The sequence below is a fragment of the Rhinoraja longicauda genome, chromosome 22 (assembly GCF_053455715.1).
Source record: "Rhinoraja longicauda isolate Sanriku21f chromosome 22, sRhiLon1.1, whole genome shotgun sequence".
In the NCBI taxonomy this organism is placed as follows: Eukaryota; Metazoa; Chordata; class Chondrichthyes; order Rajiformes; family Arhynchobatidae; genus Rhinoraja; species Rhinoraja longicauda.
The window spans coordinates 37,828,865-37,845,096 of NC_135974.1; the positions used below are offsets into that span (position 1 = coordinate 37,828,865).

General features: G+C 47.8%; 1 protein-coding gene across 7 annotated transcripts in view; it reads left to right on the forward strand.

The window, feature by feature from the left end:
- Window positions 1-16,232, forward strand: part of LOC144604582 (uncharacterized) — a 151,425-nt gene that overhangs the window by 106,071 nt on the left and 29,122 nt on the right. For 5 of the 7 annotated variants that reach the window (XM_078419186.1, XM_078419191.1, XM_078419192.1 and 2 more), the window contains exons 10-14: window positions 6,485-6,582; window positions 8,192-8,367; window positions 12,240-12,424; window positions 14,182-14,217; window positions 15,714-15,893. In XM_078419186.1, coding sequence (XP_078275312.1) covers window positions 6,485-6,582; window positions 8,192-8,367; window positions 12,240-12,424; window positions 14,182-14,217; window positions 15,714-15,893 — 675 coding nt within the window. The remainder of the gene's footprint in view (window positions 1-6,484; window positions 6,583-8,191; window positions 8,368-12,239; window positions 12,425-14,181; window positions 14,218-15,713; window positions 15,894-16,232) is intronic. The other 2 variants (XM_078419189.1, XM_078419190.1) reach the window with 2 other exon arrangements.

Consider the following 16,232-nt stretch of genomic DNA (forward strand, 5'->3'; position numbering starts at 1 on the left):
CTTCTCCCAATCGGTCACCATTCAGGTAATACTCTGCTTTCCTGTTCTTGCCGCCAAAGTGGATAACCTCACATTTATCCACATTATATTGCATCTGCCATGCATTTGCCCACTCACCTAATCTATCCAAGTCACTCTGCAGCCTCCTAGCATCCTCCTCGCAGCTAACACTGCCACCCAGTTTCGAGTCATCCGCAAACTTAGAGATGTTGCATTCAATTCCCTCGTCCAAATCATTAATATACACTGTAAATAACTGGGGTCCCAGCACTGAGCCTTGCGGTACCCCACTAGTCACTGCCTGCCATTCCAAAAAGGACCCGTTTATTCCTACTCTTTGCTTCCTGTCCGCCAACCAATTTTCTATCCACCTCAACACTGAACCCTCAATACCGTGTGCTTTAAGTTTGTACACCAATCTCCTATGTGGGACCTTGTCGAAGGCCTTCTGAAAGTCCAGATATAACACATCGACTGGTTCTCCCTTATCCACTCTACTAGTTACATCCTCGAAAAATTCTATAAGATCAGCGAGTAAAGGAGAAATTAAAAACATCATTGTCACAAAACTTTAGGCTAACTGACAGTTGTAAATAGCGGTTGATGACTGACCTGATGCCCATAAGGTCATGTCTCAAACAAAGTGGCTCAGAGTGATTGAATAAATTAGTGGTAACCGTACAATATTCCCATCCTGTCCAGCTATATCCCTCCCTCCATCTTTACATTTCACTCCTTCCCTTCTGTCTCCATTTCATCTCCAGCCATTGTCACACACTCCACCCATCTGCCCATCACCCGCCTCACCTGTACCCACCTATCACTCTCCAGGCTGTATCCCGCCCCCACCTCTCCTCCAGCTTTCTCCCCCCACTCCAACAGTCTGAAGGAGGCTCCCACCTGAAACATCACCATCCATTCCTCCCCACCTACTGCCTGACCCACTGAGTCCCTCCAGCACTTTGCTTTTTACTTGAAATTCCCTCAAATCTGATAAGGTTGTAAAATATTGGAAAAATGCAGATGTCAAGTTCCTGTTCAAGGAAGAAAACTAGGGTCGATGGAGCCTGGAGGTAAAATGGAGCCTGGAGCTAGAACTTATTAGAGCAGAAATGTTCTCCCGCTATTCTTCATTCTCTCAACTTCATTCAGGGGGGTGGGCTTTGCAGATGTTGTGTTGTATAACAGGGGGTGGGCTTTGCAGATGTTGTGTTGTATAACAGGGGGTGGGCTTTGCAGATGTTGTGTTGTATAACATGTTTGAAGACCCAGGATGGATTTTTAAAATTGGATTTTCACACTCCATTATTGTTGTAAAGCAGTGTCGGTGTCTGACCCAAGCTGGAGTGGGGAAGATGAGTTCTGCCGTAATGATATAATATGTCTGAAACCGTCCCGTTGTTAACCTGTCATGTTCACATCACTTTCCCACCTATTACTGTGTGGGGGAAACATACAAAGCAGCATTGGCCTGGCGTACGTACGTACGTGGAGATGGAGACCGGTGAAGATTGTTAGATGCCACCCTGGGCTGAGATATTTTTAACCGTATATGGTATCTCTGTGGTTTCACCTTTTTCACCGCGGAATTTGCTTTTATGGGCCTTTTTAATTCAATTCGTGAATAATCTCCGCAAAGTGGCTTTTATTTTCTGTGCCTTATTCCCCAGTGCAGATTGAAAGTCAGCAACATACAAGGAACTTGATCTTTCTCCATATTAAAAATATCCTACTGGGCTGTGCGGATGACAGCTGGGGCAGGGGAAAGTTCTAGAGTCACACGGAGCTGGAGGAAGTCAGTGCTTCTGACGGCCTCCAGAAAGATGGCCAGCATCCTAGATTGCCTGGAATCTAGGGAGAGCCAGCCGACTGGAAGGGAGCAGAGGGCAATGGTGGAAGATTGCTTCTCGGACTGGAGGCCTGTGACTAGTGGTGTGCCTCAGGGTTCGGTGCTGGGCCCGCTACTGTTTGTCTTCTACATCAATGGTTTTAATGAGAATGTACAAGGCTTGATTAGCAAGTTTCCAGATGCTACTAAAGTAGATGGCATTGTAGATAATGAAAATGGTTGTCAAAAATTGCAGCAGGATCTTGATCGATTGGCCAGGTGGGCGGAGGAATGGTTGATAGGATTTAATACGGAGAAATGTGAGGTGTTGCATTTTGGGATGTCTAACATGGGCAGGACCTACACAGTGAATGGTAGGGCTCTGGGGAGTGTTGTAGAGCAGAGGGGCCAAGGAGTACAGGTGCATTGTTCCTTGAAAGTGGCATCACAGGTACATAGGGGGGTCAAAAAGGCTCTTGGCACTTTTCATCAATCAGAGTACTGGGTACAGAAGGTGGGAGGTCATGTTACAGTTGTACAAGACATTGGTGAGGCTATATTTAGAGTATTTTGTTCACTCTGTTAGTGGAGTGATGTTGTTTAACTGGAAAGTATGTACAGAAAATTTGCCAGGACTTGTGGGCCTGAGCTAGAGAGAGAGGTTGAGTAGGCTGGGACTTTATTCCTTGAGTGCAGGAAGATGAGGAGTGATGTCATAGAGGTGTATAAGATCATGAGAGGAATAGATTGGGTAAATATAGTCTTTTCCCAAAGTAAGGGAGTCAAGAACCAGAGGACATAGGATGAAGGTGAGGTGGGGGGGGGGGGGGGGGGGATGAAGATGAGGGGGGGGTGAAGATGAGGGGGGGGGTCACGATTTAATAGGAACCCTTGTTGCACTAAAGGTGGTAGGTATTTGGAATGAGCAGCCAGAGGAGGTAGTTAAGGCAGGTACTATCACAATGTTTAATAAGCATTTGAACAGGCAGGTGGGACTAGTTTAGATGGGGCATGTTGGTCAGTGTGGGCAAGTTGGGCCGAAGGGCCTGTTTCCACGCTGTTTGACTCTATGATGACATGGATAGGTGACGTTTCTGGTTCGGAACTTTCTTCAGATGGGTTCCGTCATATCCTGTGATGCAGTCTTGGATTCAATATCAGTTTAATATTTGTCATGTGGTGCTGGAGATGGCATTGATATCAGCAACATATCCTTTGAAAACGATGTACTTGTTCCATTAATGACAACAGGGAGCAAGCTGAATCAGACTGTGAATGTAACGTGTGTACTGACCAGTATCCCTCTCTACCTGCACACCAGGTGCTAAACGCAGCCTCTGCCACACACCAGCACACCTGTATACCTGCACACCAGGTGCTAAACGCAGCCTCTGCCACACACCAGCACACCTGTATACCTGCACACCAGGTGCTAAACGCAGCCTCTGCACATTCTCCACACACCTGCACACCAGGTGCTAAACGCAGCCTCTGCACATTCTCCACACACCTGCACACCAGGTGCTAAACTTTGCTCGTGTCACATTCTCCACACACCTACACACCAGGTGTTAAACTCAGCCTCTGCCATGTTGTCTCCATTTCTGTCAGACTGCCACCTGCTGATCATATTTATTAATGCAAAATTACTTGCAAAACAGTCGTCACAGTGATACAGTGTGGAAACAGGCCCTTCACAGAGTGATACAGTGATACAGTGTGGAAACAGGCCCTTCATAGAGTGATACAGTGTGGAAACAGGCCCTTCATAGAGTGATACAGTGTGGAAACAGGCCCTTCACAGAGTGATACAGTGTGGAAACAGGCCCTTCGGCCCTACTTGCCCACACCAGCCAACATGTCTCAGCTACACTAGTCCCACCTGCCCGCGTTTAGTCCATACCCCTCCCAACTTGTCCTATCCATGTAGCTGTCTGAATGTTTCTTAAACGTTGCGATAGTCTCTGCCTCAACGACCTCCTCTGGCAGCTCGGTCTGTACATCATGGCATCAGACAAAACGTGTTTCTTCTTCACTTTTTTTCCTCTTGCATCTGTCTGCTCCCCGTTGGTGCTTCTCATCTCCAACCTATCCTTCCCTCCCCATCCAAAACACACCAGTTCACCTGTGCCTCCAGTCCCTGCCATCTCTCCCTCCTCTGGCTATACTGCCCAGTATCCAGTGCCCTCTGCATCCTGCCACCTCTCCCTCCTCTGGCTACACTGCCCAGTATCCAGTGCCTTCTCCTCCCTGCCACATCCTCCTCTGGCTACATTGCCCCGTATCCAGTGTAACGGAGGTTCTTGTACATTTGGGCACTGCTGTCCCAGCCAGCACTGGTGTAGGTGAGAGGGGGAAGAGTTAATAGGACCGTCAGGGACAACCTTTTCACACAGGGGATGGTGAGTGTATGAAACACGGTGTCAGAGGAGGTAGTTGATGCAGGTACTGTAACATCATTTAAAATACATTTGGACAGGTACATGGATAGGTGAGGGTTGGAGTGAAGATAGACTCAGAGTGCTGGAGTAACTCAGCGGGTCAGGCAGCATCTGTGGAGAACATGGATAGGTGACGTTTCACAGAGTGTTGGAGTAACTCAGCGGGTCAGGCAGCATCTGTGGAGAACATGGATAGGTGACGTTTCACAGAGTGCTGGAGTAACTCAGCGGGTCAGGCAGCATCTGTGGAGAACATGGATAGGTGACGTTTCACAGAGTGCTAGAGTAACTCAGCGGGTCAGGCAGCATCTGTGGAGAACATGGATAGGTGACATTTTGGGTCAAAACCCTTCTTCTAAAATGTCCCCTGTTCTTTCCCTCCAGAGATGCTGCCTGACCCATTGAGTTGCTCTTTGATGTAGACCAAGATTCAAGATCAAGATTCAAGATAGCTTTATTTGTCATCCAAAAAAGTTTTTTGGATGAAATTCAGTCACCCACAGTCCAACAATAAAAGCACTAAAATAGGCAGATTACACAATAAAGCATTAAAATAGGCAAATTACACAACCTCCAAAACACAACCAGCATCTGCAGTTCCTTTCTACACAAGGTTTGGAATGACATGATCTCGGAGAAAACCCAAGCAGGTCACGGGGAGAACATGTAAACTCCGTACAGACGGCGCCCGTAGTCGGGATGGAACCCGGGTCTCCGGCGCTGTAACCTTGTAAGGCAGCAACTCTACCGCTGCGCCACCGGGCCGCCCTGTAGTAGTCCAGCACTGCTCTCTAGTTGTGGTAGGATGGTTCAGTTGCCTGATAACAGCCGGGAAGAAACTATCCCTGAATCTGGAGGTGTGCGTTTTCACACTTCTGTACCTCTTGCCTGATGGGAGAGGGGAGAAGAGGGAGTGGCCGGGGTGAGACTGGTCCTTGATTATGCTGCTGGCCTTGGTAAACCATGTTACCCAGTCCAACATACTTTCATGTGGCTTGGGGCCCAGTTTTGTGTGTGAGATACTGTGGGTCATCTTCCAATGTTTGGAGTCACTTTCCAGCTGCTGGAGCTGCTGGAGGACATTGCTGCTACTTGTTTACTGTGGAGACTGGGTATCTCATTTCAACAGCTGGCCTCATGCCAGATGTTACTGGAAACGAGCTCATTTGAATGTGTTAAGACAAATACCAAAGTATAAAATGTCCAGAGATATTTGTGGTTTTAATGAGACCTGTCACGCCATTGTCCTTTGTTGTTGGACCTCTCTCTCTGCTCCTCATTGTCACAGTGCTTGACGTTGGGAATAACGATGTAATAGTGACGTTGCTGGCACTGGGGACCAATCACCTGGCTCCTCATGAAGGCCAATGCTTCTGCTCATAGATGGGATTTGCCAGAATGGACAATGAGGCTAATGTTCACTACGGACAGATCGGTGAGGATCTGTAGCAGAGGTACTGGAGGGGTAGTCGTGTCTCCCTGCATTGTGTGAGGGGTGAGGTTAGTAACTGACCACCTGTGCCCAGGTAGAGAGTGGGCAGGGGCCATGTGAGGCTGGGTAATGTGCCGTGCCACGCCCAGCTGTTACCAGGGAACTGAACCATTCTACCGCAACTAGAGAGCAGTGCTGAACTACTATCCACCCCACCAGGGACCCTCGGACTATCCTTGATCAGACTTTACTGGCTTAACCTTGCATTAAACGTTACTGGCTTTACCCTGCACTAAATGTTACTGGCTTTATCTTGCACTAAATGTCATTCCATTATTGTGTATCTACACTGTGAATGGCTCGATTGTAGTCATGTATTGTCTTTCCACTGGCTAGATAGCATGCAACAAAAGCTTTTCACTGTACCTCAGCACATGTGACAATAAACTAAACTGAACTAAGTAATGAGCTACTGGTGATCACAGGATGAGATAGCAGCACGTTTGAGAAGCCGTGGTGGTGAGATGAACTGGCAACAGGGCTGGTGGAACGTGAAGCAGGTGACATGTTGCATGGAAATGTCCTGCTCCAAACTGCCCTGCCAACCGTTTCTCTACCCACTCCCACCCCAGCCCCCCTGAACCAGTCCGTGCGTTTCCTCACTGAAATGTTGCACCAGGTGGGTTTCAAGTACAGACCTTGACTGTTTTCATGCTGGCATGGTGTGCTGAAATCGCAGGAGGTTTCTGCTTTAACAGATTGCTGTTTTGCTCCAATTTCCAGTACGAACAGTTTGAAAGTACGATTGGTTTCAAGCTCCCGAATCACCGTGCTGCCAAACGACTGTGGAAAGTGTGCATCGAACATCACACCTTCTTCAGGTAAATGCCAGTGTGCATCGAGCACCACACCTTCAGGTAAACGCCAGCCAGAGACAACTGCCTGCAGGGGGAGAGTTAGAGGTGGAGAACGCGGCTTATTGAGAACACCTGCACATTCTGTCAGTACACGAGAGATTGCTCACAACTCTGCCCTTGGGTTCCTGTGGAAAAACATAACGAGGGAAATGCTGTAGAAAATATATGTTTCCGCAGGGTCTCCAGCCGAAACGTCACCCATTCCTTCTCTCCAGAGATGCTGCCTGACCCGCTGTGTTACTCCAGCATTTTGTGTCTATCTTTGGTTTAAACCAGCATCTGCAGTTACTTCCTACACACACACACTGTATATATTTTTGGAGGCAAAGCTTTGGTAGCGCTGCCTCAGTCTGTGCATGTTTGTAGTTTTATATTTTGTTTGGTCTTTTGGTGACTTTGCTATGAGTGTCAGTGTGACTTTCACTTCACAGTGAACAGGAGAACATTTAGTTCACAAATGGCCAGATCCTGACTCTCTGAAAATGGGTTTGACCGGGACAATATTGTAAAGCTAGCGAGCCTACACGCCAGCTGGGGATTAAAGATACATCATCAAAATAGTGACAAATATTCAGAGTAGAAACATCTGTTCATTAAACGATTGTGTGGACAATTGGCTCATTGTGTGCCTGAAGTCAGTCGTGAAGGGAAGTCTGACGATCTCTCACCTACTGTAATAACAAGGAACTGCACTTGCTGCTTTACACCAAAGATGGATGCACAGGGCTGGAGTAACTCAGCGGGTCAGGCAGCATCTGTGGAGAACATGGATAGGTGCCGTTTCGCAGAGTGCTGGAGTAACTCAGCGGGTCAGGCAGCATCTGTGGAGAACATGGATAGGTGGCGTTTTGGGTTGGGACCCTTCTTCGGACTGATTGTAAGGGGGAGGGGAAGAGGAGATGCAGGGCAGCGTGGCTGGTTACAGGTGAACACAGGCAAGGAGGGGAGGGGTAGGCAGATTAGTTTAATTTAGACTAGAGATACAGCGCGGAAACAGGCCCTTCGGCCCACTGAGTCCGTGCTGACCATCGATCCCTGAACACTTGCACTATCCTTCACACACTAGGGCCAATTTACAATGTAACCAAATCTAATTAACCTACAAACCTGCACCTGTAGTCAGGATGGAACCTGGGCTCTGTGAGGCAGCAAATCTACCACTGCGCCACCGTGCCGCCCTGTTGTTGAACAAGGGCCAGAGATGAAGAGACAGGTGTCAGCTCGAGAAAGGATGAATGATGCGAATCGTTAAGCTCGGGGTAGAAAGGTTGTGAATAGGGTAGACAATGGAAGAATCGTGGAGGGAGGGGGAGGAGAGGGTCAGTCAGGGTTATGGGAAAGAACTACCTCTGGCCTTTGCCTTATACCGCCTTATACCATCATCCCCACGATCCAGGAGGTTTGTGATGGTTTTCACAAGATGGACTTGTGAAGAGATGTTTGCTTTGCGTGTTCCAGGCGCTATATAAATGTACATTGCTGCCACTGCTTTGCTCTGCTGTTGTAATGTGTTTACCAGTTTGTTTTCTCTCTGCTGTTTATACTGAATAACTGATCAGTATTTGGTTTGCAGACTGGTGTCCCCAGAGCCTCCTCCAAAGGGCTTCCTTGTGATGGGCTCCAAGTTCCGCTACAGTGGACGCACGCAGGCACAAACACGGCAGGCTAGTGCTTTGATCGATCGCCCCGCTCCCTACTTTGAACGGTCTTCCAGCAAAAGATACACAATGTCACGGAGTCTGGATGGAGGTATGGCTTTTGTCAAATCAATAGCTGAGTTAATGGCATCTGATGGTATTTTGGAGCATGAGGGGTCTTATAGAGGTGTATAAAATCATGAGAGGAATAGATCGGGTAGACTCTTGCCCAGAGTAGGGGAACCGAGGACCAGAGGACATAGATTTAAGGTAAAGGGGAAAAGATTTAATAGGAATCTGAGGGGTAGCTTTTTCACACAGAGGGTGGTGGGTGTATGGAACAAGCTGCCAGAGGAGGTAGTTGAGGCTGGGACTATCCCAACAGTTAGACAGGTACATGGATAGGACAGGTTTGGAGGGATATGGACCAAACGCAGGCAGGTGGGGCGAGTGTAGATGGGACATGTTGGCCGGCGTGTGCAAGTTGGGCCGAAGGGCCTGTTTCCGTGCTGTATCACTCGACGACATGAAGATCTTGTGCTGAACTTGCAACACGGATGCAGTGCAGTCTCATGAGGATAATCAGACATCTTTAGCCAAAAAACCATGAGGTCCCAAGTCAGGATCTTGACCTGAAACGTCACCTATCCATGTTCTCCACAGATGCTGCCTGACCCGCTGTGTTACTCCAGCACTCTGTGAAACGTCACCTATCCATGTTCTCCAGCAGTTTGTGTCTTGTTTTATCCATTAGGTGGGAATCTTCAATTTAATATATTTAGTATTGATTCACTTTTGCAAAATCAATTGCAATTTGAGGTGTTATATTGCACAGACGATCCTGCAGTAACTGTGAAGTGTCCCTTTGAGAGCAGTGATGACCAATGTTGGTGAGCTCGGCGATCTCACCATGGGAGGGGATGTATGAGGAAGCTGGTACAGACTGCTCCACCCAGTCTGTTCATTCACAGTCTGTTATCACAGCACTGCCATTCTCACCAAAGACGGCTTGTTTTTCACGGATTATAGAAACATAGAAAATAGGTGCAGGAGGAGGCCATTCGGCCCTTCGAGCCAGCTTTGCCATTCATTGTGATCATGGCTTTCATTGTGATCATGGCTGATCATCCACAATCAGTAACCCGTGCCTGCCTTCTCCCCATATCCCCTGACTCCACTAGCCCACTACAACTCTAACTCTCTTTTAAATCCATCCAGTGATTTGGCTTCCACTGCCCACTGTGGCAGAGAATTCCACAAATTCACAACTCTCTGGGTGAAAAAGTTTCTTCTCACCTCAGTTTTAAATGGCCTCCCATTTATTCTAAGACTGTGGCCCCTGGTTCTGGACTCCCCCAACATTGGGAACATTTTTCCTGCATCTAGCTTGTCCAGTCCTTTTATAATTTTATAAGTCTCCATAAGATCCCCTCTCATCCTTCTAAACTCCAGTGAATACAAGCCTAGTCTTTCCAATCTTTCCTCATATGACAGTCCCGCCATCCCAGGGATTAACCCCGTGAACCTACACTGCATTGCCTCAATAGCAAGGACGTCCTTCCTCAAATTAGGAGACCAAAACTGTACACAGATGTGGTCTCACCAGGGCCCTATACAACTGCAGAAGGACCTCTTTGCTCCTGTACTCAAATCCTTTCGTTATGAAGGCCAACATGCCATTAGCTTTCTTCACTGCCTGCTGTACCTGCACGCTTACTTTCAGTGACTGGTGTACAAGTCACCCAGGTCTCGCTGCACTTCCCCTTTACCTAATCTGACACCAATGAGACAATAATCTGCCTCCTTATTTTTGCAGCCAAAGTGGATAACCTCACATTTATCCACATTATACTGCATCTGCCATGCATCTGCCCACTCACTCAACCTGTCCAAGTCACCCTGCAACCTCCTAACATCCTTTTCGCAGTTCACACTGCCACCCAGCTTTGTGTCATCCGCAAACTTGCTAGTGTTACTTCTAATTGCATCATCCAAATCATTGATAGTTGTAAATAGTTGTGGCCCCAACACCGAGCCTTGTGGCACTCCACTCTCCTCTGCCTGCCGTTACTTTTGTTGTTCTGATCTAAAAGCTTTATTTTGTTCAGTGAGACAAGACTAGCACCGAGACCTCCAGATTTGGAAAACCAGGAGAGTGTTTTTGAAGTCAAACTGCCTGAGGCAAGACTCGTTCGTTCACCAGCCTTGAAATGCTTTTCAAAGCACTTAGCAACACGGTGGATCACAATAGTTAGCTGTGGAGTGACTGGGGATCTACATCAGACAAGATCACGAATGTGGATAGACACAGAGTGCAGGAGATACATGACTGAGTGTGAAGAAGTTGTATGTGTATGAATAATGCCAACTTAATTGAAAAGACAAAACTCAGGAAATGTGCAAATCAATGGTCACAAACAATATCTCATCAACTGTTGCCTCTTTGAGGAAAATAAAAGAAATTCTGTAACGAAAATTATTGTTTGGAGACACAAGGAACTGCAGATGCAAAAGACAAAGTGCTGGAGTAACTCAGCGGGTCAGGCAGCATCTGTGGAGAACATGGATAGGTGACGTTTCACAGAGTGCTGGAGTAACTCAGTGGGTCAGGCAGCATCTGTGGAGAACATGGATAGGTGACGTTTCAGGTCATGGCTCTTCATCAGACTCAATGCGGGGGTGGGTCAGGCAGCTCAGGGAGTGAGGTGAAGGGGGAGCAGATTGTTCACCTGGGAAGGTGCAGGTGTGACATGATGCCAGCACTTTAAGAGGTGGCAGGTGGCAGAAACCCAGCTTGTGAATGTGGGACAAATGTACAAACAGTGACTGAGGTTTAGCGCCTTCCCCAGTGATGGCACAAATAAACCGTCAATGCAGCAGGAAGACCGGCCAGTGGGTGTGCACTAGCCAGTTGGGTGTAAGTTAGTAAGTTGGTCAGGCATTGGGTGTGAGCTGGGCAGGTGTGCAAGGTTGGGGTATTGGGTGTGAGCTGGGCAGGTGTGGAAGGTTGGGGTATTGGGTATGAGCTGGGCAGGTGTGCAAGGTTGGGGCATTGAGTGTGAGCTGGGCAGGTGTGCAAGGTTGGGGTATTGGGTATGAGCTGGGCAGGTGTGCAAGGTTGGGGTATTGGGTATGAGCTGGGCAGGTGTGCAAGGTTGGGGTATTGGGTATGAGCTGGGCAGGTGTGCAAGGTTGGGGTATTGAGTGTGAGCTGGGCAGGTGTGCAGACGTTTCCCCTCTGGATGTGCAGGTGGTGATGAGCCCTTGTGTTCAGGTGCCTCTGTGCCAGTGTGTGGGTGCTGCTTTGGCCTGTGTGCCAGTGTGTGGTGGTGCTGCTGTGGCCTCTGTGCCAGTGTGTGGGTGCTGCAGTGGACTTTGTGCCAGTGTGTGTAGTGTGTGCCAGTGTGTGGAGGTGCTGCAGTGGCCTCTGTGCCAGTGTGTGGGTGCTACTGTGGCCTCTGTGCCAGTGTGTGGGTGCTGCAGTGGCATTTGTGCCAGTGTATGTAGCGTGTGCCAGTGTGTGGTGCTGCAGTGGCCTCTGTGCCAGTGTGTGGGTGCTACTGTGGCCTCTGTGCCAGTGTGTGCCAGTGTGTGGTGCTGCAGTGGCCTCTGTGCCAGTGTGTGGGTGCTACTGTGGCCTCTGTGCCAGTGTGTGCCAGTGTGTGGTGCTGCAGTGGCCTCTGTGCCAGTGTGTGCCAGTGTGTGGTGCTGCAGTGGCCTCTGTGCCAGTGTGTGGGTGCTACTGTGGCCTCTGTGCCAGTGTGTGTAGTGTGTGCCAGTGTGTGTAGTGTGTGCCAGTGTGTGGAGGTGCTGCAGTGGCCTCTGTGCCAGTGTGTGGGTGCTACTGTGGCCTCTGTGCCAGTGTGTGTAGTGTGTGCCAGTGTGTGGGTGCTACTGTGGCCTCTGTGCCAGTGTGTGGGTGTTACTGTGACCTCTGTGCCAGTGTGGTGGAGCAGATTTTACGTCCGCTGTTCTGACTTGCAGAGTTTTTCCGCCCAGCTTCAGTCGGTGAGAACCATGAGGCCCTCCTGAAGGAGTTGACCAACAACACCAGTGAAACGTCGAGAACAGACACCCCCGACACGGTGGCCTCGGACAGCAAGAAATCCTCGCAGAAATCCGAGAAAGCCAATGAAGTCACAACACCGACCAAAATAAAAGAAATGAAGGTACAACTATGTTGTGGTGTCAGACATCTGATGCTGATATATATATATATATATATATATATATATATATATATATATATATGAAGGTACAACTATGTTGTGGTGTCAGACATCTGATGCTGATATCCAGATATGCAGGATTGTTCTTTGTCAATTAGATTGTCATAAGGAATAGGAGTAGAAATAGGCCATTCGGCCCATCAAGTCTATTCAGCCATTCAATCATCTCTCCCTCCTAACCCCATTCTCCTGCCTTCTCCCCATAACGTCTGACACCCGTACAATCAAGAAGTTGTGAATGCTGTGCCCACAAACTCGAGCTGTTGTTGCCGCTCTTTGGCTGTTTGCAGGAAGGAGAAGCTAATTCCACTGTGCCTGGCATATGTTGATGGTTAAGTTTGGGGTTAAGGTTCGGATTAGGGGTCAGGGTTAGGGGCACCAGTGATTTGGAACAAATTACCCAGCTGTTAATTGGAACAGAAACGATTTGTTTTCACTCTTGTGAAGCGTAGTCTACATCTTCCATCTTTGGATTGCAGCCAACATCTGTCTGACCCAGAGGCAAGGAACTGCAGATGCTGGTTTACATAAAAGGACACAAAGTGCTGGAGTAACTCATCAGGTCAGGCAACATCTCTGGAGAACGTAAGAAAGGTCCTGACCTGAAATGTCACCTATCCATGTTCTCCACAGATGCTGCCTGACCCGCTGAGTTACTCCAGCACTCTGTGTCCTTTTAACACCAGGGTTCAGTTCTAAAGGTTTTTGGTTCTTGCCCATGGTCGTTGTGTGAGCATCTTATCCAGTTCCTACTTTTATAAAGTGACAGTGATCACCATCTGATTCCTTGACGGTTTGTGTAAAGCTAAGAGTCTTAGCTTCTGCCCTGTGACCAGCGCCCACATGTTCTACCAACCAGTGACCTTCTGGGGACGTGCCACAAATGACATTGAACTGGATTATTAGAGTTCATTTAAAGAACAAGGAGTGAGCATACTTGGATTTATTGAACTAGTTGGGCTGATGTTAGGTCGTTGGCATGGAAGCCATTTCCACAATATTGTGAGCAAACACAACCAGTTTAGCTGTGCTCTTACTGAGGCTGATTCAAGACAAGTCCCTTTCCCTTGAGGTAACTAAACTATACAGGAAATGTGGAAGAGATCGGTTAACAGGGAAAGTTAGACTGGACCAGGGAGTGAAAAACCTATCATGTTTGTGCAAGTAAATAAAAATCCATCCACACCTAAATGATTGGTGACTCCAGTAAACCAGTTGCATTCAAGAGTGTCGACACAAAATGCTGGAGTAACTCAGTGGGACAGGCAGCATCTCAGGAGTGTAGACACAGGTTCTGGTTTTTCCAAGTAACCCTGAATCTGCCAGATGGGGCAGTAGATTGAGAATGGTGTTGAGTAAACTGTCCCAGTGCTGGGGTAATGGTGATGTGCAGTCAGGCAACATGAGGCAACAAGTCCTCCCCACGTCCACCACCACCACCATCCTGGCCCTGACTTGCCCCAAACACCTCTGCTGTTAATGTGACACCAGCAGCCTCTAAGCGATGCTGAACACTTGTTTAAATGTGCCTTGTCTCTCTCGATTGATTGAACCTGTTTCTGTCGGGCAGGCTTCACTGTTGCAAACATTGATTTTTACATGGCCAATCGTTATTTCACTCTTCACATGAAGATCAATGGATTATGATCTTGTTTTGGATTTAATTGATTTGATTTCTTTTAAAATTTTGCTGTCAGATGGAACACGAAGATGAGGTGCGACTTAGGCAAGAGGTAGTGTATGGTTACCTGGTTACTTGCCTCCCTGCAGCTTATGTCAAACATTCTCATCTCTGTTCACAGTTTACAGGATTACTGGGTTCTACTTATTTTGGATGGAAAATCATTCACCAAACTAATGCTAGATGTTACATTTAGTAGATCCAGCTCCTTCAAGATTTATCACCAACAATGTCCAAGACATTCACTACTCCCTTAAAATATTAATTTGTAACAAATCTGGCAATTAATGTTGTCTCAGATATTAAAAACTGATCTTGCTCCTTGTGCAATGGTGGGTGATCATTTTCTGAATCATGGTTTTTCATTGTTGTCAGTTCACTACTTATGCTGAACTACATTTCATGTGGATGTGCTTCTGTGGGACCTGTGCCTGGCCTTCTCTCTGCAGATGCCCAAGTGTAACCATTGCCCACATGTGCAGTGTTGCAGTGTTTGCCCACCAGTGCATTCCATTGCAGTATAGCACTCGTGCTCCTATTGCTTGCCGCATTCCAACCTGCTGCACATCTGAGTCTGCGTGTTTGTTAACCTTCCACTGTATTTATCTGCTTCAGACACATGGCTTTGAGCTAGGTGCAATGCTGGACTCATGGGACGCAGTACCTCATTGTTGACTGTTATGATGCTTCCTTGTTCATCGAGCAGAGGCAGTTGTACAGATGGAACTGTAACTCGGTGTGTCGCAAGGCTGCTTTACAATACTGTTAGTGATGCCCGAGACTGATTACTGCTAAATCATAAGGAATAGCAGTAGAATGAGGCCATTCGGCCCATCAAGTCTCCTGCACTATTCAATCACAGCTGATCTATCTCTCCCTCCTAACCCCATTCTCCTGCCTTCTCCCCATAACCCCTGACACCTGCACTAATCAAGAATCTATCAATCTCTGCCTTAAAAATATCTACTGACTTGTGGCCTCCACAGCCGTCTGTGGCAACGAATCCCACAGATTCACCACCCTCTGACTAAAGAATCTATAACATTTGACGTAGATGTTACCTGTCGACCTTTGCTTGCCCTCCACACTGGGACCCCAGTCCCACACCGTGACTGCAGGGTGCCAGTGCAAGGCTGAGTGTTGTCTGTCTCAGTAACCTGCAGTCACCATGGAGAGCCGGAAGGTGATTTACCCAGGGTGCTCATGTGATTGCCAGAGACTCTGTAAAGTAACTCTGGAAAAGTAACCCATGCAGAGCAAGGATGTTCCACGCTACCTCAGCATGTATCACCCCAAACTCTCCTGAATTGAATGAAATGTACCGTTGGGAAATAGTTACCATCCAGTCAAGGCCAACATTGTCAGTAGCATTCCCCACTCATCATCAGTAATCTGGATTCCTGACGTGGCTTCAGTAAAGGAGCACAGGGACATTTCAGGCAAATACCGTGAACAATGGGGACATCTACCTCCTCCTCCTGTGGCAGAAACCAATGTCTGGTTACGCTTTGTGTAACAATCTCCCTCTCTGTTTCCATTGCACCAAAGTTCCTGGATAAACCAGAAGATGTGTTGATGAAGCACCAGGCCAACATCAATGAACTCAAACGGACCTTGCAGGAGTCAACTAGCATTAAGATAAATCACAGTGACCGGGAGAAGAAGTTAACCACCTCTCCATCAAAAGCTAAAGACAAGGACCCGGAGGGATTGCAGAAGCTGGAAGAGGTGGGTTTAGTTTCTAAGCATCTTATTGAAGCTGTGGACACACTAAACCTGCCCACCTGTTTCTGGCTCTCGGTTGTCCGCCTGTTTGTGATCCTGCTAGTATTGATCATCCTGATAATCGCAGCGGTGGGGTGAGCAGTGGGTCGCGATGGATGGGTTGGCACCACTGTTTATTCTTCCACACAATAAGGTTTGACCTTTGCCCAGAATAAAGTGCGAGGAGGTTTATAACGGAGACATACGCAGTGATTAGGCTGTGGGCTGAGACGGATTTATTTATTCTGAGCACGTTACTGTGTGACAGATGTGAGAATTCCTGGACCCTGGAGAGAGAAGGAT